The 25,613-nt window shown below is 42.2% G+C and overlaps 1 protein-coding gene across 1 annotated transcript in view; it reads left to right on the forward strand.

Moving 5' to 3' along the window:
* USP31 (ubiquitin specific peptidase 31) overlaps window positions 1-25,613 on the forward strand; it is a 2,233,792-nt gene that overhangs the window by 1,301,054 nt on the left and 907,125 nt on the right. The window contains exons 10-11 of the mRNA XM_044089819.1: window positions 16,185-16,262; window positions 16,385-16,514. Coding sequence (XP_043945754.1) covers window positions 16,185-16,262; window positions 16,385-16,514 — 208 coding nt within the window. The remainder of the gene's footprint in view (window positions 1-16,184; window positions 16,263-16,384; window positions 16,515-25,613) is intronic.

Consider the following 25,613-nt stretch of genomic DNA (forward strand, 5'->3'; position numbering starts at 1 on the left):
TCATGGATCCCCATGAGTGGAAACTAGATCCACAAGTATTTGCAATGATAACTCAAAAATGGGGACGCCCAGACATAGATCTGTTTGCCAACCCCCAAAACTACCAACTTCAAAAATTTTGCACAAGGACATTCCACCCACAAGCTTGGAAAGTGGACGCCCTCTCATTTCAGCTGGAAAATATTAACAGTGTATGCCTTTCCTCCACTGCCTCTTCTAGCAAAGGTAATGCTGAAAGTCAAATTAGAGAGGCCACAAATGATACTCATTGCACCAGAATGGCCACGCCAGCATTGGTATCCAATTCTAAGGAACATGGCCCACGGCCCAGCATGGATTTTACCACAAATTCCTCACCTGCTCACCCAGCGAGACAATCAGATTCTACACAGCCAGCTCAAAACTTTAAACCTGGCTGCATGGCAAATTACCTAAACAACCAGCCAACACCTCTACCCAAAGCTGTTATGGATGTCATTCTGGAGGCCAGGAGGCCCAGCACCAGGAAAACCTATTCAGACAAATGGAAAAGATTTTACGCCCTTGATCCAAACATTCCTCAGATTCTACAATATTTAACTGAGATGTTGCACAAAGGACTTTTCTTTTCATCTGTTAAGATCCACGCCTCAGCAATTTCAGCTCATTACAACATGGATCCTCCTTTATTTTCACATCCACTCCTAAGACAGTACCTCAGAATGGCTAAGAACATAAGACCGCCGAGGAGAGCACCAACACCTACTTGGGATCTCAATTTTGTTCTGGAAAAGCTTACACTGCCGCCCTTTGAACCAGCTTTTTCAGCTGATTTAAAATTTCTTTCATGGAAAACTGCCCTGCTACTAGCAATAACTTCAGCTAGAAGAGTCTCAGAGCTACAGGCACTAATGGCAGTGGAGCCTTTCCTAATTTTTCATCAAGACAGAGTCTCTCTACGAACTAACCCTTCCTTTATGCCAAAGGTGGTATCCAGTGTGGCCCTAAACCAAACCATTCATTTGCCCACATTTTTTCCAAATCCCCAGAACAAAGGAGAAAGACTCCTGCACTCTTTGGACATTCACAGGCAATTACGTTACTACTTGGATAAAACTAAGGCTTTCAGAAAATCTGACCAGCTCTTTGTAGCCTATGCTGCAGGATCACAAGGAAAAGCTATCTCAAAACAGACCATTTCAAAATGGATAGGACATTGCATACGTTTCTGTTACACGCATCATGGGAAACCGGTGCCTGCTAACATTAGGTCCCACTCCACCAGGGCTACAGCTACATCAGCAGCCTTTCTCAGGGGGGTGCCAACCAAGGATATTCTGGAAGCTGCAACTTGGAGTTCAGTGCACACCTTCACCAAACACTATCACTTACCTCTATATTCTAAGACTAGAGCTGGTTTTGCCACTGCAGTTTTGCAGGGCCTACTAGCTTCGTCTAACTCTGTTTAACTCCACCACCCATCCTTAGCTTTGGGATTCAACCCAAGTGTGATGACTGCAGCAGGGTAAGACGATGAACATAGTACAGTTTTGTACCTACCATAAATGTAGATGTTCGAGTGTTCACCCTGCTGCAGTCCAGGTTACCCTCTCTCCATCCCCTCTGAACTAGCTGGACTTATCTATACCTTTCTATCCTATACAACCTCTGTGGTGTATTTGCTTGTGCCTGAAGGTATTGTTTTATTTTTATATGTACATTTTTATATAGCAATATATATATTGCCTACCTATATGCACCTGACATCTGGGGCAAGAAAAACTGAAGAAAATGGCGTTGGATGCCTCTTATATACCCCTGGCGCACTGACGTCAGGGAAGAAGCGACAGCAACCAATGCCGGACCAAGACTTTGGAACTCAGGCCGACTGCGGGACCGCCTGACGGCAGGATAACCCAAGTGTGATGACTGCAGCAGGGTGAACACTGGAACATCTACATTTATGGTAGGTACAAAACTGTACTTTGTGTCACCATACCCTATTTTATTGTCTGAGGCAGGGACATAAGAGCTGGGATTGTGACTATCGTTGTGCATGGAGCACTGTTTTAGGTGCCTAGTTACCCTACTGGTATTTGTGCAATGAGATGGTGCTTGTGGTACTGGCTGGCTGGTATGTGCATATCCGTCCAGGTATGTGGCAAATCTGACTTCAGCACTACATGCTACTTGCCAGGCCAGAGCAGACATCTTATTTTACATACTACCTTGCTTTGGCAACTGGTCTGTATCATTTGCCTGTTGTATAGAAGACTGGGTCACCTCCTTCATCAAGCAAATCAGCATGCACTGCTTGCCACCATCTATCAGAGTCACTTTCGGTGGTTTCTGTGCCACTGGCTGATCCCTCATTTTATGGGTTGCATATCAGGTTTTATTTCTCTGCACAGTAAAACTGGCATGTGAGCGTAATATTTTTATTATTATTTTGCGATTTACAAGAAGTATGCCTCTGTTGGGTTTGGACACAGACTAATGGACTGTGGGTCAGCCATGCTCTTGGAGCATGACTTTTAACATTATAGCATGTGTTATCATGAAATATACAAACCCCTGAGTGTGGGTGCTTCTGAGGAAAAAATGATAACTGGAATAGAAGAGGTAATTATCTAAAGTGTTGATCCACAAATAGGATGCTCCACTTGGAGATCAGATGATATTGTAAGAATATGACTATTATTTTCCACTGGAGCTTCTAAAGGTATGAAAAGCTGAACCTTTCAATGTGATGTAACAGTTGTTAGAGTTTTTGTGTCACTTTTTCGGCAGTTCAAGGGTGAATCCCCCTACATAAAGGATCAGGGAAGCTTAGATAACTATTAAAACAAGTTATGATTGTTTAGTTTTTCCCTCCTTAATCTGTGCCACTCCTGCCTGCCTGCCATGCTTCTAGTAGTACTTAGAGAGAAAGATGTTCTGTATTGCTCAGTTTGTTTCCTCTCACAGCCCTCATCATGTGCGGTTTAGAAAATGGTGGATGGTTTTCTGCTCAGTAGGCTACTATGGATCATATTTAAGTGGTTAGTGGTGCAGTAGTATGTTTAGCATTCTGTGTGAGCACTCTCCTTTGCTATAAGGTACATATAACAGAGACTCAAGATTCCATTTCCTAGGATTTATATTCTTGAATCAGTCCATTTTGTTTCTGTTTATTGTTTATGCCATTTGTATTTGCTTTTTTGTTAAACAAAAAAGCCTAAGTTAGACTCTATCACTTTTGCAAATAGAGGGCCAGTGCTTATAAGCAGGTGTTATAAATCCTTTGTTACTTGTCTTTATCACTTTTAACACTGCATAATGGAGTGGCCGCGGTGGTGCAGCAGTTAGCGTTGTTGCCTTACAGCAAGTGGTTCTCCAGTTCGATTCTCGGCTGGAACGCCTTCTGTGTGGAATTTGCATATCCACCCCGTGGTCGAGTGACGTATAAAGACAGGTAGGTGCATCCGTGAAAGGGTGTGCCTTTGAAGGTTGGGCAGGCATTTGGCACCGTAAAAAAGTCCACTGCCAGTCATTAGCGGACTGGAGTTCTGTTTTGGTGACCCCTAACCGGGAAAATCCAAAAGACATTACTTTACTTTTTTAAACACTGTATAATGGAGTGCTGGATTCACAGAAAATGGTTTCCTGAACTATCTTCATCATTTTGCAGTTATTTTGTAGTGGGACAACCCATTTGCTTCTTGCTCTGGAGTATTTCCTGCCTTTTGGACGTGGTAAAGTAATCTGTGATTGACTGTAGGATTAATGCAGTCACCATTTTCTTGTTCTGCCAAGTTCGATCTATTGGCCTGCAGTGCTCTTTAACAGAACCAGGCAACCTTGGGATGAGTGTTATTTTCAAAATATACAGAAACTTCTTTTAATCTACTTTCCCTGGATCCCCGCCTAGCCAAGTTCGATCTACTGGCCTGCAGTGCTCTTTAACAGAACCGGTCAACCTTGGGATGAGTGTTGTTTTCAAAATATGCAGAAAATATGTTTTATCCTCTAGACAAAATTAATTGCTAGCCCTTGTTTAATTTTTATTTTTAAATAAAGCACTCCATCATGGATGTTAGCTTGCCCCCTCCCGATACTGTACTTCCTAACAGAAGTATCCTTTTGCAAGCTGTTTCAACTATTTGGAAGCCCTGCTGTTTTTCTAGTATTACTAAACCCTTTCTCCCATAAATTGTGGTCTTTCTAAATCCCACATAATCCTGGTTACAAGTGTGTTTTCTTTTCAAAAGAAAGGTATGCGAATCAAGTAAGTCCAAAGTACTTACTGTTTTTCCTGATTGTTTCAGGCCATTAGCTGCCCCCCCCCCCCCCCCCCATTCTGTACTTAACAAAGCATATAAAGACAGAACTATTTGTATGCTCTGCTGTTTTCCTACTTCTACTAAACCTTTTCTCTTATAAATTCTTGTCTTCCTACTTTCCACAGACCTCCTTGGTAAAATTGGTTTATTTTATTTCAGTAAGAGAGGTATGCAAAACAAGCAAGTCAGAGTACCTACTGGCTTTTCTTATTGTTTCTGTAAACTTGCATATCTGTGAAATCAGGGCCAGCCCTTTTCATCATACTGTTGGTTGTCCTCCACTTTTCTGGTCTATTCTGATCCTCCCCCTCCCTACAAGAAGAATTGCAGCCTAGTCAGGGCCAGCCCTTTTAATTATACTATTGGTTATCCACTTTTTTCTGGTCTATTCTGTCCTCCCCCTCCCCCACAAGACCTATTACAGCCTAACCTAGCTTTCTTAAGCTACAGGAGCCATTTTTAAAATCCCCTTGGTGTAGCTGCTTGTCTCGTTGGATGGAGTGTTCATACCTAAGGTTATTTTTCATATTTGTTTCTCCATTTGTAAAATGTATTGATGTTGATTTACACCATTGTAAAGTGTAATGAAGATAGACATGTATTTTTATGGGAGACAGTATTTTCAGTACCTCTATGTGCGCTTGAAACTGTTTACCTAAACAATTGTGGTAGTATGGCTCAGATACTGTACTTACTTGGGTATAGACTTGTTAGAGCTGTGTTACTTGTGTATAGCATTTATTGTTGGAATATTTCTTAGCTGCCCACTTTATTATTGCATTTTTTAAAGAAAATGCCTAGTTATTAGTGTGTATATTTTCTCACCTATTGGTTTAGACAGTGTTATACCTCTTAATTTGTATCAGTATTCCTACATCTGTTCTTAAAACCTTAGCAGTCCATGTTGCACTTCTCTGCTTGTAATATGTACAGTATTGTACGACTCTGAGTTAGTTCTGTAAATGTTATTTTCTATTTTCACTTTCTGATATATATTTGCAACAGCATTAATCTGTTGAATGTGATAACTGACAAAACTTATCTTCATTTTCACATTATCACAAACTGAGGCATTCATCTGTGTATAGATTACCTAGTTTTATTCTCCTTTTTTCTTTCCACTCCTGTTAGCAGCTTTGTATCTTTTGCATTTTTTTCTTATCAGGAATTGCAGTATTTTGTGAAAATAGTGATCATATTTCTTCCCAGCTTCTCCTTTTAATCTACTTTCCCTGGATCCCCTCCAAGCCAAGTTCAATATTTTGGCCTGCAGTGCTCTTTAACAGAACCGGGCAACCTTGGGATGAGTGTTATTTTCAAAATATACAGAAAGTATGTTTTATCCTCTAGACAAAATTAACTGCCAGCCCTTGTTTAATTTCTGTTTTTAAGTAAAGCACTCCATCACAGACATTAGCTTGCCCCCTCCACATGCTGTACTTCCTAACAGCAGTCTCACTTTGCAAGCTGTTTCAACTATGTGAAAGCCCTGCTGTTTTTCTAGTATTACTAAACCCTTTCTCCTACAAATTGTGGTCTTTCTAAATCCCACATACTCCTGGTTACAAGTGTGTTTTATTTCAAAAGAAAGGTATGCGAATCAAGTAAGTCCAAAGTGTTTTTCCTGATTGTTTCAGGACATTAGCTGCCCCCCCCCCCATTCTGTACTTAACAAAGCATATAAAGACAGACTACAGTTAGAACAATTTATATGCTCTGCTGTTTTCCTACTTCTACTAAACCTTTTCTCTTAGAAATCTTGTCTAATTTCCACAGACCTCCTTGGTAAAATTGGTTTATTTTATTTCAGTAAGAAATGTATTCAAAACAAGCAAGTCGGAGTACCTACTGCCTTTTCTTATTGTTTCTGTAGACTTGCATATCTGTGAAATCAGGACCAGCCCTTTTCATCATACTATTGGCTATCCACCACTTTTTTGATCTATTCTGATCCTCTCCCTCCGCACAAGAACAATTGCAGCCTAATCCAGGCCAGCCCTTTTCATTATACTTTTGGTTATCCACCACTTTTTCTGGTCTATTCTGTCCTCCCCCACAAGACCTTTTACAGCCTAACCTAGCTTTCTTAAGCTACAGGAGCCAGTGTCCTGGTACTACTGTAACATTAAGTTTAGTGCCCACCCTTTTCTTAGTCCCTCCCTTATTTGAAATCTTACCTCTGTTCCTTGCTGGGCTCCACATTTAACTAACTTTATATCTTACAATTACCTTGATGTGTGTGCTTTTCCCCGTGCTTGCTAAGCAGCCTACAGCATTTTTTTCTTTGTCCCTTAATTCCGTTACCCACCAAGCTGTATTTTATATATTTTCCCACTAAGTGGCACTGCTCAACCACTTATAGTGTAAAGATCACTTATATCATTTTTCTATTCTCTCCCAAGCAATCCCCCACTCTCATAGCATATTTACCCCACTGGCCTGCTTTGACTTGTGCATTGTTTTACCTTTCTCCCCCCACACTCCCCAGCCTAGACTCACCTCTGCTGTTTCTGTACTTCCCCTAAGCTCCCACGTTTCAGCTACAGTTGGCTGATTGGTTTCCGCCAGCCACCTTTTCTCAAGCTCTTCCCGCTCCGTTCACCCTACGGGCTCACTCCACTCCCCTACCCTACCCGCCCCACTACTCCTACATTTATTTCAACTCCGAACCCTTCCCTCTCTCAACCAACCAATCATCTCCACTCTGTAAACCCTCCCCTCTCTACCTCCACCTGCCAATCACAACCTCTCCATCCCCGCCCATCAAAGTCCCTATAAACATCTATTTCTACTCCATCTATACACATATACAATCTGCCCTACTCATTTTATACTGCTAATATACACACACACTCCCCTACCATGCCTTGTCTTCTACCTCAAACCATTCTCACCGCATCTATCTGCATTCTATTCTTACTCCCTTTATACCACACTACCTCCTACTCCTGTAACCAACTCCACCCCTCCTTTCTGTCCTACCCCCCACTCACAACCTCCTTTCTCATCCCACTAAAACACACTTCCACAAAATATCCGCCTCTCTAGTTCAACCCAACCAGCTCCACTACTTCAGGATAAAACTTTTCCCCCCCTCAATTAAATACTACAAACCTAATCTAATACCTTACTGTCCACAACTATTAAAGACAAAATCAAAAATACTACTACCCTTCCTCAACTACCTCTGCTTAGCAGGGGACATACACCGAAATCCTGGACCAAATACTTCCTGTAGTCCCAATCTCCCTGTCACAAGCAATAAAACCAACCATAAATACCTCAAATTCTTCACCATCAATGCCCAAAGTCTAAGAAATAAAGTAGCCCACTTTCATGCTTGGCTAAACTACAACCTACCTAACATTGTAGCAATCTCAGAAACCTGGCTAAAACCTCATATTTGTGACTCTGAAATCCTCCCTCCTGGATTCCAATCCCACAGACATGATCGCTTAAATAGAAAAGGGGGTGGGGTAGCTTTAATCTACTCTAACCTGCTATCCATCACTCCCTACCCCAATCCTATCCCTCCATTCAACAATACAGAACTAGTAATAGGCCTACTAAAAATAAATAACCACAAAACATTTGTATCATTGCCCTCTACATCCCCCCTGGTAATAACACCACTACTCTTGAAGAAATTCTCCTCTGGACCTCTACCAATATTAAGCTAGAGACCTTCATACTTGGAGATGTAAATATCGATTGGAATAAAATCAACAACTCTAATCCCACCATATACATCAATCTATTTAACTATACCCAACTTAACTAACTCCATTACCAGACCAAAGAAAACAAACCCTCAGGTGCCACACTAGTGTGGATCATAGTATCCCATTCTAATAAAGTCTTAAACTCTGGCATTATACCTGACCCTATAGGAGACCAACTCCTCTCCTCACCTACACCAATATATTCACACACATAACCTCACAAACTTTAACCCTACTACTTTCTCTGACTCCCTAAAACAAACAAACTGGAACCCCCTAAAACCTCTTCCACTAGACAATGCCGTAGAATTTTTCAACTCAACCTTCTTAAATGTCCTCAACTCCCTAGCTCCACCAAGAACAAAAAGAGTAAAAACCCAGACCATCCCATGGCTAACCAAAGATACTAAAAAACGTATGCTACAAAGAAATAAATCCTGGAAAACATACCATCAAAACAAGCAGCCAGAAACTTTTCTTAAATAGAAACAACTCTGCAGCCTCACTAAAAAACAAATCATCAGAGACAAAAAGTCTTACTATATCAAACTCCAGTCAAACCAATCAAAAAAACCCAAACATTTCTGGAATTCCATTAATTCTCTTCTCAACCCAGGTACCAAAAACAGCCCCTGCCCTGACACCAGCAAATCTGATCCTGAAATAGCCTCTCTATTCAACTCCTTCTTCACCAACGCCATAGCAGAACTGACCAAGACCTTCCCTAATAATAACCCTTCCCCCTCAACCTGTCCAATCTTCCTCATCCCCTACACCACACTCTGACCCCAATCCTCCTCCAGTATTTGAACTTAAACCCATCCCAACCTCCCACATAAAAAATTACTGTCTAAATTAAAACCATGCTCCAATGCCACTGACAGTATCCCATCTTCCTTCCTGAAAATAGCCGCAGATGGTATCGCTCTCCCCATCAGCATCTTGATCAATAGATCCATGCAGGAATCTTATGTGCCCAAATTATGGCATGCTGCCTTTATTCTACCTCTCCATAAAGGAGGCAAAAACAATAGTATCTCTAACTACTACCCCATAGCTCTCCTCAACCCAATCTCAAAACTTCTGGAAAAATGCATCCGCCTTCAGCTTATGCCATTCCTAGCCAATCACCAACTAATCACTCCTACCCAACACGGCTTCCGACCTGGCCATAGTACTATCACTGCGCTTCTCTCCTTCTTAGACACAATAAATGTTGCCCGTGACTCTGGAAAAATAGTATCAACAGTTCTACTAGATCTGTCCAAGGCATACGATGCCATCTCCCACACCCATCTCTTGAACCATCTTTCTAACCTTAATCTCTCCCAGAATACCTTATCCTGGTTCTCAAGCTACCTCTCTGACAGGTTTCAAGCTGTGAAATGGGGGAAAGGCACCTCAACCTTCCTTCCTACCCCCACTGGGGTACCCCAGGGATCCATACTCGGTCCAATGCTATTCAACATATTTATTAATGATTTCCACAAAGCCATACCCAACACCAAACTTGTGCAATATGCAGACGATTCAACTTTCGTCTGCTGTGCCTCTAACCTCTCAGAGCTTCAAACAGTGACCCAAACTGCTTTCTCCACCACTGAAAACTGGATGCTCCAAAACCACCTCTCGCTAAATGCCAACAAATCCAAAATACTATTATTCTCTCCCTCAAAAGCTTCCCCTCTTGATAAAAACTCATTCCAAATTATTAGCCAAAACAACTCTACTATAGAGGTTGCTCCCTTTGCTAAACTACTTGTGGTTACTATTGATGAACACCTAAAATTTGACACTCACATCCAGCAAAACATTAAGAAAACCCATATAAAACTTGGTATGCTATACAGAAACATCCACTTTCTCTCTCCTTCCACCAGACTAACTCTCGCCACTACCTGTCTACTCCCCTCACTACTGTATGGCGCTCCTCTACTAACAAACTTATCTGCATCTCGCTCCTTCAAACTGGAATTCTGTTATAATAAGATTTTTAAATTTGCTATCTGCCTCTCTCTCCTCCATATTGGAAGTCTGTTATAATAAGATTTCTAAATTTGCGACCAAAGCCAAATTCTTCTCCCATCATTATACTGCCCTTCATTTGTTAAATTGGCTTGAACTCTCCAACCATCTAGACTATCTCCAAATTACTACAGCCCACAGACTAACTTTTCAACCTACTAAGTGCCCAGCACTAACCAACATCCTTCAACCTTGCACCCCTCTGAGAACTCTAAGATCTACTCACTAAAACCTAATCACTGTCCGCAAACCCAATCGTCCTGCTCGTCAGCTTCTTCTATCCTTTTCCTTAGCTAAAAAATGGAATTCTCTTCCTTCCTCTCTAAGGACGTCTGAGAACTTTGAAAACTTTAAAACTCAGCTACATTCCTTCCTTTCCTCTAACAGGAAATGCAACTGCACTCTCTTCACCTAGCTTAGTAATCAATCCACCCCTTAAACTCCTGACTAACTCTGAGTACAAGCTAACCTAACATAAATGCACATATTGTAAATAACATAATTGTACGTATTATAAATAACCCATCCCACCTTTTTTCTCTCTTTTCCTTCTAAGTCTTTATTCCCCATCTCAAGTTACCACTGCCATCCTAAATATTTAGATAGGGTCTATGTCATATAATCGAACTTCCAAAATTTCGAACACCATATGTTAGAATTTGGAAGTTCGAAATATGGCAACAACGAAACCTCACAACAGCAAATTGTATCCCAGGGAAAAAATTTGCTGTTCCAGAAAACACACACACAACACAAATACACCAAAAACCTAATAAACCTACACTTACACCTAACATACACAACTATCTGTGCACTAACCTTAACCCAAACCCTAACCCTAAGGTCCGTCACTATCGCACACTTACCTTACCCGCACCCTAACCCTAAAGTCCGTCACTATTGCACACTTACCTTACCTGCGCCCTAACCCTAAAGTCTGTCACTATCGCACATTTACCTTACCCGGGCCCTAACCCTAAAGTCCGTCACTATCGCACACTTACCTTACCCGCACCCTAACCCTAATGTCCGTTACTTTCGCACACTTTCCTTACCCGCACCCTAACCCTAATGTCCGTTACTTTCGCACACTTTCCTTACCTGCACCCTAACCCAAAATCCGTCACACTCACACACTTACTTTAACTTGATCTGTAATTTTCGCACCACAGTACAGAAAATGTCAAAGCAGCGGAAACAGCCAACCAAATTCTTTCCCTGGGAAAGAATTCAAATTTCCGTGGCTTCGACATTTCTATTTTTTGAACTTCCCTGCTCGATCTTCCAGTACTCTACATGTAGGACGGTCGATTAAATAACAAGTACCCTTTAGATACTATGTAACCAAAGAATGTATTCCTGTTCACTAGCATGAAATGAAATTGTAATTGTGTCTGCTTTACTATGATTGTATATGTAACTAAACTATGTAATGCAGAGCTTTTCTCCCCAGGCCCCCATTGAAAATGGGCTCCCTGAGCCCAGTGGACCTCCCTGGTCATCAAACTGGAAATAAAATAAATAAATAAATGGAACAATCCCTTTAACCAGGAAAAAAATTATTTCCTTAGAATCTTAATGTCTTCTGTTTAATCTAAAACAGTTTTTATTTGTTATTTTACTAATATGTTGAAGCAAATTTTTGTGAATGCAACATGGATGTCTTCAGCAGAAATGTGCCTAAATAGGCAGCAGTAGAAACCATGTGTTTTAGATCCATGATTAAAATGGCTGCCTCATTTTCTCTGAAGAATTTTCATGTGTGCAAAGGCTTTCTCCAATGCTCTCATTTCCTTCCACCTGCAAAAAAACATGCTGGCTGACTGGCTTCTCTAAACTGTCTGTATTTATTTATTTACCTTTGGCCTTAGGGCCTGGATCATAGCTGAAAAGGGATTTAAGATAAATATGTTGTTACCATGTTAGCAAATACATACATTTAAAAATAAAAAGCTCCTTTCAGTTCTGCCTCTATCTAAAATTACATGCACAACTACCAAGCACTGAGAATGACATTATTTAGGAAAGAAACTCTTCTATCTTAGGACTGAGAAAGAACTTGCAGGCATGGCTGTTAGATTTTACATTAAGTTCTTGCATAAGTGCTGTTTTTGATTTTTAAGTTTTTGTAGCACTTACCTCTACATTATTTTTGAAGCTTATTTACTGTGGAATATTTGAGTCAATGCAAAACTATTTTTACAAGTAAAGTTAATTTGTTTGTTTGGTTAAGACTCCTAGACAGTGGAAATTAATAGCATGTTATTAAAGATTAAAAAATATAAAACAATAACTCTTTCCGCTTGGAGTTAATGCTCCGTTGTAGACAGCCAAAATAAAACGTAAAAATAGAACACTAAGGAGCAAAACAATGAAGGAGTAGATATACCAAAGTCCCATTCAAGAATGCATTCGTTGTGAAGATGCAATATAATCCAGGACACTCAAGTAAAGCTGAATAGATATATTATAATTAAAAAATACTGTCACATACAGCAGTAGTTGCAGCTCGTTAAACAGTGCAGTTGCTTCCAGTCAACGCTGCAACATCAATCTAAAAAGGCATATAAACTATGATAGAAAATATGACAACTGTATCTTACTATAAGTGAATATGAAATGAGAAGAAGTATAAAAAAGGCAAGAAATTGCAGTATGTAAGAAACATAACATCAGCACTGTGCTGCTGTAAAATCATTGATGATTTGATTACTTTACTGTATAGAGTGTTACAGAATAATGCAGTGGAGTAGTCATACTTTGGATGATGGCTTAGCCATTATATCTTAAGCATTTACTCTGATAGTTAATAAATAAGTGTTGTGTTACAACTGCAAAGACTCCAAAAATAATCATATATGTCTAAATGTGGGAATTGCAGTTGTTGCCATTATATTCACGAAGGGTCATATATAGGATATATTATAGGATATCCCAAAAAACTATTTGTTTGGGGAATTATAACTGTAAGACTAAAGGAGTTATTTATCTAGCTCAGTCCCTCCCTCGTGAGGTTTGTTATGTAGGTAAAGACCGAAAGAGGTTTAACCATCCGATTTATGTATATGTAGATATAGTATGGGGAAATAATGATTCCTTATATAAGCTTTCTGTTTACTGCAAGGATTATAAGAAGCTTTTTTTGTTTGTGTTGTTCTAGAAGAGGTATTAAAAACACCATGGTGTCGACAGTAGGGAAAATAAATTATATAGAGAATTATTAGGGTAAATGTAAATGCCACCACACTGCCATGTTTAAATGAAGGTCCATCTTTGATGAGCATTTTAAATGTGAAGGCAGCTAAATTATAAGTAATTGATTTTGTTTTATGCTTTCATACTTTTTCTTTCAGAACTAGATTCCTCTATTTTTATAATTGGACATTTTAAAATATTAGAAATACAGTAGAGAGTCGATTATCCAAACTAATTGGGACCTAGGGTAGTTTGGATAATCAAACAGTTCGGATAATCGAACATATAATTGAATCAGATAAAAAACTTCTAAAATCTTGTTTTTTTCTGCACGTAAGGAATACCCTTTTCAACCATTCGGTGGTGGACAATAAAAAATATTTTTCACACACAAGTGAGCTACAAGCTCAAAAAAACATGCACAAGCGAATACGTATAACGTTTACATATTCAGACTTTATGATTTTGTCTACCCGAAAACTTTGTAAGGCTGCATTTGGATAATTGACATTTCTGATAATCGACATTCAAATAATCAACTCTACTGTGTATGTCATTTAGTATGAAGTTTATAATGTATTTTATGGATTCTTAAATTCTTGAATGCTTTTGGTATAATGTGCCATGTAATTTTACTGTAACCATTTTAATTAGTGGATTGATTTAGTAAATGGTAATTGTGATAAAGTTCCAAGCCAGTGGTCAGAAGCACTTAGTAAGCATTTCAGTCTTTGTGGTTGCACTACTGGTTTTGCTCTGAGAACTTGGCAACAGTGATTTATGTTTATCAGTTTTAAAATAAACTTTGAAGCTTTTTCATTTCAAATTTCATGTAGGAGAGAGTTCTGGGACCTGCTGCTGTTTTGGAAAAGGCATTTTTATTAGTGGTTAATTTGAAAGAAAAGGCCTGTGAGAATGAGTCCCCATTGATTGTATGTTCTTTTGGGGTAGTAGTGGTATTGTGATCTTCAGTTGTAGAATCATCTGCCTGTCTGATCTTCTTAGAGACAGGGTTTCCTTCCATTTTGAAAGAGGGATTAATCACCCTAATTCTCAAGAAACCTTATTGGATACAGCAAACCTGGAAAGTTTTCATCCAGTGTCTAACTTTTTGTGCATTGGTAATGTTATAGAGAAAGTGGTTTACATGCAGATAAATTCTTAGCGTCTTATAACCTGTTTGACACCCTTGGGGCATCAGTCTGGTTTTAGATCAGTGCAAAGTATGGAGACTGCTTTTTAACAGGGTGGATAGTGACCTCATTACGGGAACAGGTTAACAGTTGTATTCCACTGCAGCATTTCACACACTGGACCAAGGAAATGTGATGGAGCACATTCAACTTGATTTTTGTATTGGTTCCATGTTGCTTACATGGTTCACATCTTACCTAATGGGTTGCTCCCAGTAAGTAGTTTCTGAAGTTCTCCTTTAACAGCCAACGTCTGATATGTGGTGTTCCCTGCGTCTTGTCTCCATTGTTTGGCACACATGTGTTGGAGGTGATACTTACTGTCTCTGCGATGCTGATAACTTTCAGCACTTGTAAACTATTATTTCAGTCTAAAAGACTGCTTGCATTGCTTTTGAAGATTGATGACCTGGAGCAGAGTAAAGCTAACTATTCAAAGACAGAAGCACTGCTTCTCTGTGTTTACTGCCGTCGATCCTTCACAGATTTCATTCCTCCTTCCTCTCCACAGTTTTTTTTAATGGAGACGTGTGGAATTTACATCCACTGTGTGCATTCTGGTCATGATTTTTGAGGATATGTTTTAACCACTGCCATAATATCATTTTTCCATGTAGAAAATATTGCCTGGAGCAAGCACTTTATTCCCACTGTGGACATTTTGACCGTAGTTCATTCTCTAATGTCTTCTGTCTTTTTAAATGTTGTAATTCCTTTTTATCTCTAGTTTGCAGATGATGACCTGGCACAACTCTGACTGGCATTTCTTTCTCCTGTCCTGTTACTGTTGTTATTCTAGTCCTTATGGAACTGCAGTGGTTGCTGTTCACTGCTTAAGCTTCCATTTTTGACTTTTTGAACACTTCATGGTCTTTATCCTGTCTGTTCATAAGTTCATAGGTAAATACTAGGCTAGCTGCCTCTTGGGCTATTTTAAGTGGAGCTGGTTTCCCTTGTTGTGCTCAAAATAACCTATCCCATTTGTTAATACATTGGCTTTTCCCATCACATGTTTGATAATTGTACAGTACCCCTTATAAGAATAACTGGGATCATACCATAAATAATTTGATGGGACAAATTTTTTAGGTGCTGTCTCTGTCCATTAGTTGTATAGGGGCAGCCCTGGGGTAAACTATTTCCCATCCAAAGAGCTAAGTCATGCTTGAATATGGACAGAGATAAACGTTTTTTGTGGATGAAAAGTCTGTTCCAGAGTAGCAGTATCCTTTATGAGATGTACTTGTCCCACCAAACCATTCTGTTGATGTTGCAGAAGAGGTTTAGATCCATAGTCCAAGTATTTCTGATGCCATTTGACTTGCTGATGTGCAGTAAATCCATCAGTAATGTGTTTGTAGGAGCTCCTTCTTTTTTACTGATGGTTCATCCTCTAAGATTGTCAAGTCAAGAGTTACTATTTGTAAAATGTAATATCTTCTAACTCCATTCCTGTGCAGTTAACTGAGCACTTCAACTTCTGACTCTAAGACTTCCTTTTGGAGGTACAGTTTTTCATCAATCTTGGGAACTATAGCTAAATTCAAGCAGAGATGTTTAAATTGTTGGAATTCATAAAAATACTTATTTGTGAAGTTATTGTTTGTCTTTTGTAGAACCACTGATGACTTTGTATATTTTCTTAATGATTTTCTCCTCAGTGCCCATTTATAACTACTAAAATAAAAAAAAAATAAATATATTTATTTCTGTAATGGTATTTGCTGACAATTTTATTTATTTTGCAGAGCATTAAAGTCTTGTGGTCAAGGTGGACCACCACATGTGAAGATAATTGTTGAATGGGACAGAGAAACAAAAGAGTAGTTGAGTATCCCCTTTTACTTGGCTTCTTCTGCATACACAGGTTTCATAATGTGTGGAACTTGAAATATTTATTGTTTATTTTTCTAAAGAAATGCTTTGCCTATCTTCCTTCTCATGCCAGCTTGTTTGGAAGTATTGAGGAAGAGTATATTCCAGACTCTGAGAGTGTACGGCAGCTGAAAGAGCTTCACAGTCAGCCTCAGAGTTGCACACTGGCACAGTGTTTCCATCTCTACACCAAAGAGGAACAGGTAAGGGAAGTCTTGGCCCTTCTGAATTACTGTCTTTTTAGTAGAAAATATAGTAATAAACTGGTGATGAATATTTACTGAGCATTTTTAACCAGGTATGTATGCTGTGGTAGTAGGACATTTAATTGTCATCCACTTGGTAGTTCACCAAAGTGTATGCAGACAAGATAATGACAAAGAACTACTTTCACTGACATGCAGTGACTTCATAGCTGTTTGTTATGTAAGGGGTGAAGCCTCCTGTATATGCTTTAAAAATAGTTTTCAGATTCCTCTTTTGCAAAACAGAATTTTTTTTAAAAAGAATGTTAGTCAGACATCCGTTTTTCCTGTGTGCTAGTTCAGATTTGGATTGTTTTCAGATATAATATGAAAAATAAATACATGTCAAAATAGTAGAGTTATATAAAATCTTACCATAACTGTAGATGTCCTTGCCTTCACTCCTATGTTATTCTTATCAGATGGGATTCCCTGCTGTGGAAGCCTGAATGACCGGCCCGTCTGCAAAAGGTACTCCGAACGTCACCCAAATGCTCCTTGGGTAGGGTAGGGCATAAAGGTGACATTCAGGCCTGCCATAATCAGAACTGAATGCCCCAGTAAGAACACAGTCGAAGAAACCCAAGAGGTAACCTGTACATCCAGGAAGGCAAAAGACTAGAGGGATAAAGAGTGGGAACAAATACTGCAGCATAAGTGAAGTGAAGGCAAGGACCTCTGTGGTTATGGTAAGATTTTACACAACTCTTCTATGTCCTTTCATTCACTGCTGCAGTATTTTTAACAGGTGGGAGAGTGCCAAAGCTCAAGAGGAAACTTGGGAGGGGGAAGGCGCAGAAGAGCCCCCTAAAAAGTCATGAAGAATAGCACTAGCAAAACCAGCCCTAGCTCTAGAAATACCATCCAACTTGTAGTGCACGGCAAAAGTATGCACAGAAGTCCAAATAGCTGCCTCAAGAATAAAATTAGTATCTAAGCCCTTAAAAAAATCACCCGAAGAAGCCACAGCTCTAGTAGAATAAGCCTTAACTGAAGAAGGAAGGCTCTTGCTATAATAAGTGTAACAAAAGGAAATAACCTTAGAAATCCAAGAAGAAATAGTTTGTTTAGATACAGCAAGTCCCAAAGATCTAGGATGAAAAGAAACAAATAACTGATTAGATTTTCTAATAGCCTTAGTCTTATCCAAATAAACCCTGAGTTGCCTGTGCACGTCCAAAGTATGCACCACCCTCTCACTGTCATCTTGTGAAGAGGGGAAAAAAGTAGGCAGATTAATAGACTGATTCAGTGATAACTCATTAACCACCGTAGGCAGAAAAGAAGAGTTATGTGCATGAACACCCTGTCCTCATGAAAGACCAAAAAAGAAGGACAAGCCATAAGGGCCTGCAACTCAGAAGCCCATCTGCAGAAGTAAGCTCTAATAAAGGAACAATTTTCCAGGAACAATGTAACAAGGAAACTGACACAGCAGGATTAAAAAGAGCCTGAGTCAGCTTCTCCAAAACAAAATTAAGATCCCAGTGAGGAGGAACAGTCTGCCTGGGAGGTCTGATATTAAGGATGCATTTAAGAAATGGTTTAACCTCAAATCTAGAAGCTAAAGGAAGAGAAAAAGGTCGACTAGCAGAGATAGCTGATAAGTGGGCCGTAATAGAAGTATAGACCAAACCAGCATTGAGCAACTCACACAGAGAGAACCAAAGGAACATCCACAGGTATGGTAAGAAAAAACAAAATCCCCAATGGGGCCCTTGTCTGCAACTGCAACGGAAGTCAGCAAACAGATGTAGATAGTCACTGGAGAACAAAAATGCTTTCAATTGGCAGAAAACGGACACAGGCAAAACAGACCGACAATAAAAAGATATGTACAGGTTGGTAGCAAAGAAGTTCTGATTATGGTAGGCCTGAACGTCACCTTTATGCCCTATGCTACGCAAGGAGCATTTGGGTGACGTTCGACTTACTTTTGAAAGCAACAAGTAATCTTTGATAAACTGGCTGAACATTTGGGCTTCCACAGCAGGGAATCCCATCTGTTAAGAATACTGCAGCAGTGAATGTAAGGACATCGACTGCTACAGTTTAAGGATTAGAAAGATTAAATGCATTTAAGAAATTACAGTGGCCATTTCTGTAACAGCAAAAAATGCCTTATGTTTTTTATGCAGCTTTACAAGGGGTTCAAACTGCATGAATTGCACAATGCTACATTTCATCACTATATATATTTAACTAGTTAAAAAATAAACTGTTTCCATCACGATTGCACACAAAACACTTCAGTCTTATTTGAAAAAATAATAAATAAATAAATAAATAAAGGGGGTGAGTGGTGGTTGCAAAAAATCCCCGCAACTTTGTCTGATTTATTTTGTCTTTTATTACTGGTTTCACTTATATTAGTAAAGGAACTGGTTCCTCTTAGACTTTTCTCAGCCAGTCATACCTCCCAACTGTACAGATTTCACAGAATGTCCAGATTTTTTTCCTCATATTTTTTTTTGTTCCTCTTAAAATTTGTGCTTTTCTGGCAAATTATTGATGATTGAAGCGACTAAATAATGACACACATTTGAGTTTCAGACTTTATATTCTTTAGAAAATGTATGGTAGCAGAAAACCTGTTATTCTGTCAACTTTTTGTGTTTATAAGAACACTTTTAAAATCTGTTCAATTTTTAGGCCTTTCTCCCCCATTATTTTAGGCTTTGTCTAAATTTCATTTCAATAGTGAATTGAATACTTAAAGCATAAGATACTATATAAAGCTGTACTATATTCCCTAGTTTGCTTACTTTGTACTTCTAGGACTAAGGTCCTTGTGTTGGTTAACACCGTAAACAGGTGGGGGGCTTTGCCCCTCACACCCCTAACTAAATATACCAACTCTGATTTCGTATTATAGGGAAGGAAAGGACAACTCTGTGAAATTGGCCAACTATCTCCTTGCCCTATGACATATTCATAGAATGTGATTCGATGAATATGTGTCGTTGTTTCCGTATTCGCTCAGAAGCCTTTTCATGCTTCTGCTATAGACCCAAGTAACTATCCCCAAGAAACCATAGTGCTTGGTGATTTTAACATAGACTGGATTCTTATCAATAGTCACTCCCAATTGTATACATCTGGGTCTCTCCCTGATGACCTCACTTTCTCACCTTTATAATTAAACACAAAACCAATAACCCCCACCAGCACCCCTATAGAACAGTTAGAAATAATAATAACTTTCACCCTATCAAATTTCAAGAGGAACTTAATCATGCAATTGGTCTCTGCTAAAAAACTTGCCCCTAGATGAAGCTGTCTCTTACTTTAATAAAAAAATCCTGGCCATTATTCACTCCCATGCTCCTGCTTGCACCATTAGGACTCAAACAAAAACTGTGCCTTAGCTCTCTAAGGAAACCAAATCAAGAATTTCACTCACAAGTAAGGCATGTGCTACATGGCGTACCACTAAATCTCCTCAAGCTCAAAATAAATATTGGCATTTAATGAATGAGACTAAAAGAGGCATTTTACTAGATAAAAAAACTACTGCTTTCATCTTCAGAATAGTAACGAAAAAAAACCTTAAAAATTCTGGGCAGGTATAAATAAACTACTGCACCCTGGTCAAACCACCACACCTACTCCTTCAGCCTTCACAGATAAACCATCAGAAGATGTTGCTAATTAACTTTAATAGTTTCTTCACTGAGACTATCCAGGCTCTAACCAGTCAGCTGGTTATGGGTTCCTCTAACTTACAGCTTCCCATTCCCAGTACCCGGTACTCCTTCAGCCTCCTCCCAGTTTCTACATCTAGTATTTGTTCCCTATTCAAAAAACTAAAGCCCACAACCCTATCTGCTGATCTTCTCCCTGCTGAGTATCTGCAAAAAGCTGCAAATACTAGAGTGTATCCCATTTCCATTCTAATCAATCATAGTATATCAGAAGCTACAGTCCCCTCTCTCTGGAAAACTTCTCATGTCATACCATTTCGTAAAGGCAGTAACTCAACTGAACTTTCCAATTATAGACCTATAGCTATCTTGTCACCACTGACTAAAATTATGAAAAGTGCATCCATAATCAGCTTCTGCACTATCTAATCCAGAACCATCTACTAACAAAGTCTAAGCATGACTTTAGGCCCCATCATAGTACCACCTCAGCCCTTCTTTCCTTCTCTGATGCCATCAACCATAACAGAAACAATAACAAACCGTCCCCTGCCATTTTTTTTAGATCTCTCAAAGGCTTTTGATATGGTTAGCCACCAACTACTTATTTCCACCTTGAAAGCAATTTCCTTAGACAATTCTTCTCTCCAATGTTTCTATTCATATCTTTGCACTCGACAACAAGCCGCCCTATGGCAGAATAAACTATCCAACCTCCTTGGAGTTCCCCAGGGATCTATTGTGGGACCTCTTTTGTTTTCCATTTTCATTAATGACCTCCATGTGGCCATTCCAAATGCTAATTGCATTCAATATGCAGATGACTTTACTTTGATTTGCTCTGCCACTTCCTAACTAGTATTGCAGACACTAACCCAAAATACATTTAATATAGTCGAAAACTGGCTTTTTGACCGTCATCTAATTTTAAATCCAAACATAACAAAGGATCTGAAGTAGGTACTTCATTTGTCAGCAACCTTTGGGTATCGGATCCGAGCCGGCAACTTGTTTCACAGCTATAAGATCCGAGCTCCTAGCTCCTCCCCTTACCCATAATCCCCTGCCAACCCTGACTAACCTCAGATCTAGTTTGCCGCGCTTAGTGAAAGCAGCTAGATTCAGAGCTCCTAGTCAGTTCAGATAAGTCTTTCAGCTTATTATCATTATTGTTATATTTTTTGTTAAAAGGTTGAGTGTGTCAGGTTTCCCCTTATTTTAGCCCTAAAATCTTACATTTTTTTAGTGTAATTTCCTCCCCTCCGTTCGCTGGTGCATAGTTTGTGTGTGGGTCGGTGTGTGTTTGGGGCCTTGTGTGAGTGAGTTTGCTTTTTTGGTACTAGTGTAATGTCAGAGGCCCCAAAACTGATCTTTTCTAAATGCACCGAGTGTGGCCATAAGCTTTCACCGGCGGATGGCCACACTCGGTGTGTTCGGTGCCTTGGGGTTGAACACCTCTCCTCTGGGTGTACTATCTGTGTGGCGTTCAACCCCAGGGCACTGAAAGAACGGAGGTCGAAGCTGATCATGGCGGGACTTTTGCCCCCGGATTCGGCTTCGGCCTCCGGTGCTCCCGTGGCCTCACCCCAGTCCTCGGTGGCGGCCACTCCTGCCTCTCTTCCCCCCGGCCGGGACTCAAACTCCCGCTGCGGTGCCGGAGGAGAGGGAGGCCAGGAGGGAGAAAAGGAGGGAGAAGCACCACAAGCGGCGGGCCGAGGCCTCCGCTTCGGCCCCCCCTGGCTAAGAGGGCTTCTCCCTCCACGACTTCCAAGTCTCCTCCTCCTCGGCTCCGGTCCCCATGCTTCTCACCGGGACCCGAGGAGGAGGAGACCCGATCTCCGTCGAGGTCATCGAGGCGGCACTCCCGGCCCGCCTCGGTGGCCTCGTCGAGATCCACATATAGCCTGTCGGACGCAGACTTGGACCGGATGATGCGAAGGTTCATCCAGGCCCAGCTGCAGATGGGAGTGCTCCTACCTCAATACCTTTTTTTGCCCCGATAGCTCCTTCTCCGACCCGCTTCCCGGGTTCAGAGCGCCTGGAGCCGGGCAGCGTTGGAGCCGGGGGTGGGTCGGCGCCGACAGTACTTGGTGCTTCGGCTCCGACCTTTCCCTCGAGTTTGTCGGGTCCATCCTTGTTGGGTCCGAGCTCTCGGAGCCGTGGGCTGAGCTTCGGATCCGAGGGATTCAGTGTGCCTTCAGCTCCATCCAGGTCGGAACACACGGGTCCTTTGGATCCGATGGTCTCTGCTCCGGTTCCGATCCCCCCATCGGATCTGAATGGGAGTCAGCTCTCTGATCCGAGAGAGAGCGACTCTCCCTTGGCCTTCGATGCAGTGGAGAGGGCTCTGTTGAGTGCATCCGGACCCCCGGCCCTTGCCTCGGCCCCATCCTGCACTCCCTCTCAGCTGGGTCTGGCTTCCATCACCTGGCCACAGGGACAGCCTGCTTCGATGTCTCAGGTTGTTCCTCTGGAACAAGATGTTGCTGGTGAGACTTCCTCGGACAGCCCCCCTGAGGATGTTCCTCGTAAGCGGAAGTGTAAGAGGAGGCACGTGGACTCCCCTGAGTCCTTAACAGAAGACACGGACTTGGATGAAGGGGAAGGCTCCCCAAGGTCGCCCCCCGAGGATGTCTCCGAAGACATCATGGAAATGCTCAGGATTAGTGGGGGGTGGTCTGCCTCCAAGGCTTCCTCCGACGAGTCCGTGTTCCTGGAGGCGTTCGAAGAAGGCCCATCTACCTCTTGGGTGTCCCCTCCGCCCGACCCCCTGGTGGACCTTATTACCACCAGGGCGTGGAAGGAGCCGGACACTGTGGAGCCAGTTTCCAAATGCCCCGATAGGATTCTGAGCCCCCCTTCAGAGAGATCCCACTGGAGCAAGGGTCCCCCCGTAGATGCCATGTTGGTGGTGGCAGCCACCAAGAGGGAATTAGCTCAGGAGAGCCCCTCGGTCCATCCACTGAGCAAAGAGTCCCGCTCGATGGATCGCCTAGGGAAGCGGGTCTTTAGTTCAGCGACCTTCTCAATAAGGTCCCTGAACTACATGGCACACATTATTAGGATGCAGCGAGACCTTATCAAAGAGTACACTGCTTCCCCCCCCCCGGAGTCCATGTCGGCGGAGGACAAACAGTGGTACTCCACACGCATGGCCACTTAAGATCTATATCGAATACCTCTATGTGACTTTTGTCCCATGCCACAGAGGGAGCCGCTAGAGCCAGCGGAGCAGGCCAAGTCATGAGACGCCAGGCCTGGCTCCGACATTGTGACTTCGCGGAACCCTTCAAGGCATCATTTGCGAATGCCCCCTTTGATGGTTCTGCCTTATTTGGCAAGACCATTCGCGAGACTTTAGTCCAGAGCGAAAAGGACGGGAAGACGTTGTCTGCCGTCGGAGTGTGCTTCTCTGCTCCCCAGAGGTCCTTCTCCAAGAACCAAAAGGGACAGAAGAAGATGTGGTTCTGGAAATTGCAACATTCCCAGCCTGCTCCAGACAACTAGTCCTTCCGTGGCAGAGGAGGACAGGGAGTGACGCCGCCCTGAGGCAGAGGGGGCCCGAAGAATTTTGGGTCCAGAGAAATCTTCTCTGATCAGCCCACACAGCAACCCTGAGGGGTTGCCCGACTGCTCCACTCTGGAGGCAGTCAGGGGGCGTTTCTCGAGGCACCTGGCAGCTTGGGAGTCCATCACATCAGATCGCTGGGTGCTTCGTATCATATCCAGAGGTTACCAAATTCCCCTGTATCATGTCCCCAAACTCAGAAACCTCCCCGATGTACCACCCGATCAGAGGGAGGTAGCAGCTGCAGAGATTCAGCAGCTCCTAGAAAAAAGAGCCATCCAACCCCAGACCAGCGCAGATTAGGTTTTTACTCCAGGTTCTTTCTGGTGCCAAAAAAGACGGGGGACTTAAGGCCAATTCTCGACCTCTCCCTTTTGAACCTGTCAGTAACCAAACAAAAGTTCCGGATGGTCACTCTTCAATCCATCCTCCCCCTATTGCAGGAGAATGACTGGATGTGCTCAGTAGACCTCAAGGATGCGTACTACCACATTCTGATGGACAGACTATCCAGGAGGTTCCTCCGCTTCCAGCTGGGAGCCAGTCACTACCAGTTCAGGGTCCTTCCCTTTGGTCTCACCACAGCCCCAGGGTGTTTACCAAAGTATTAGCAGTGATAGCGGCCCACCTGAGACTCCAGGGAATGCAGGTTTTTCCATACCTGGACGACTGGCTCCTGACCGCCCCGACAAGGCATCTACTTTGCTCAGCCAGGGGCTACTTCCTCCGGCTTGTTCCCTAGCTGGGCATCACCATCAACAGGGACAAATCTTCTCTTCCTCCAACTCAGGTGATAGAGTTTATAGGGGCCAAGTTGGATACGAGAAACCTTCTAGCATTCCTGACTGCGGAACGACTGCAAAACCTGAGGCTTCATGTGCGGGCCATCCTCCAGTTAGAAGCTCCATCGGCGGGGTTGGTCCTGAGGGCTCTAGGCTCCATGGCGGCGGCAATCACTGTTCTGCCATTGGCTCGTCTGAATATGAGGGTCCTGCAATGGACCCCTTCAAGTCCAGTGGTCCTTTCTGCATTACTCCCTAAGCCATCCTATTCCCCTCAGCAGGGCTTGCAGGAGGGCTCTCTTATGGTGGCTCCAATCTCCGGACCTCCATACTTCTCCATGCCTCCTCCCCTTGCCACGGTGACCACGGACGCCTCTCGCTTCGGGTGGGGGGGGGGCATTGCTCAGGTGGGACGGTCCAAGGCACGTGGAATGACACAGAGACCTCTTTGCATATCAATGTCCTGGAGATGAGGGCAGTGCTATTGGCGTTGCAAGCACTTCAGAACATTCTTCCTGTAGGAACTATTGCGATACAGACGGACAACATGTCAGTTGTCTGGTACATCAACAAACAGGGGGGAACCAGGTCCTATCCTCTCTGTCATGAGGCCATGAGAGTGTGGGAATGGGCGATCTCCACCAACCGCTTTCTTATTGCAACGCACATTCCGGGACGGTCCAACATACTGGCGGACAGGCTCAGCCGCACCATTCTTTCCCCTTACGAGTGGTCTCTCAATCCCCAGGTAGCGAAGCGGATTTTTGCCGAGTGGGGGCAACCCTGTTGCGATCTCTTCGCTTCTCCCTCAAATACGAAATGCAACAGTTACTTCACTCTAATTCCCCCCTTCGGGGAATCCCCGAGAGACGCTCTGGTGCATGCTTGACCTCCTGATCTAGTTTATGCTTACCCACCTCTACCTCTGATGCTGAAACTCATACAGAAAGCCAGTCAGTTGGGGAGCAGAATGATCCTCATTGCCCCATTCTGGCCTCGTCAGACATGGTTCCCTTACCTGTGGTCTCACCTGGTAAATCCTCCTTGGATTCTGGATCCCCTA

This window comes from Protopterus annectens, chromosome 12.part0, assembly GCF_019279795.1.
Source record: "Protopterus annectens isolate FY-2018-M chromosome 12.part0, PAN1.0, whole genome shotgun sequence".
Taxonomy (NCBI): Eukaryota; Metazoa; Chordata; order Ceratodontiformes; family Protopteridae; genus Protopterus; species Protopterus annectens.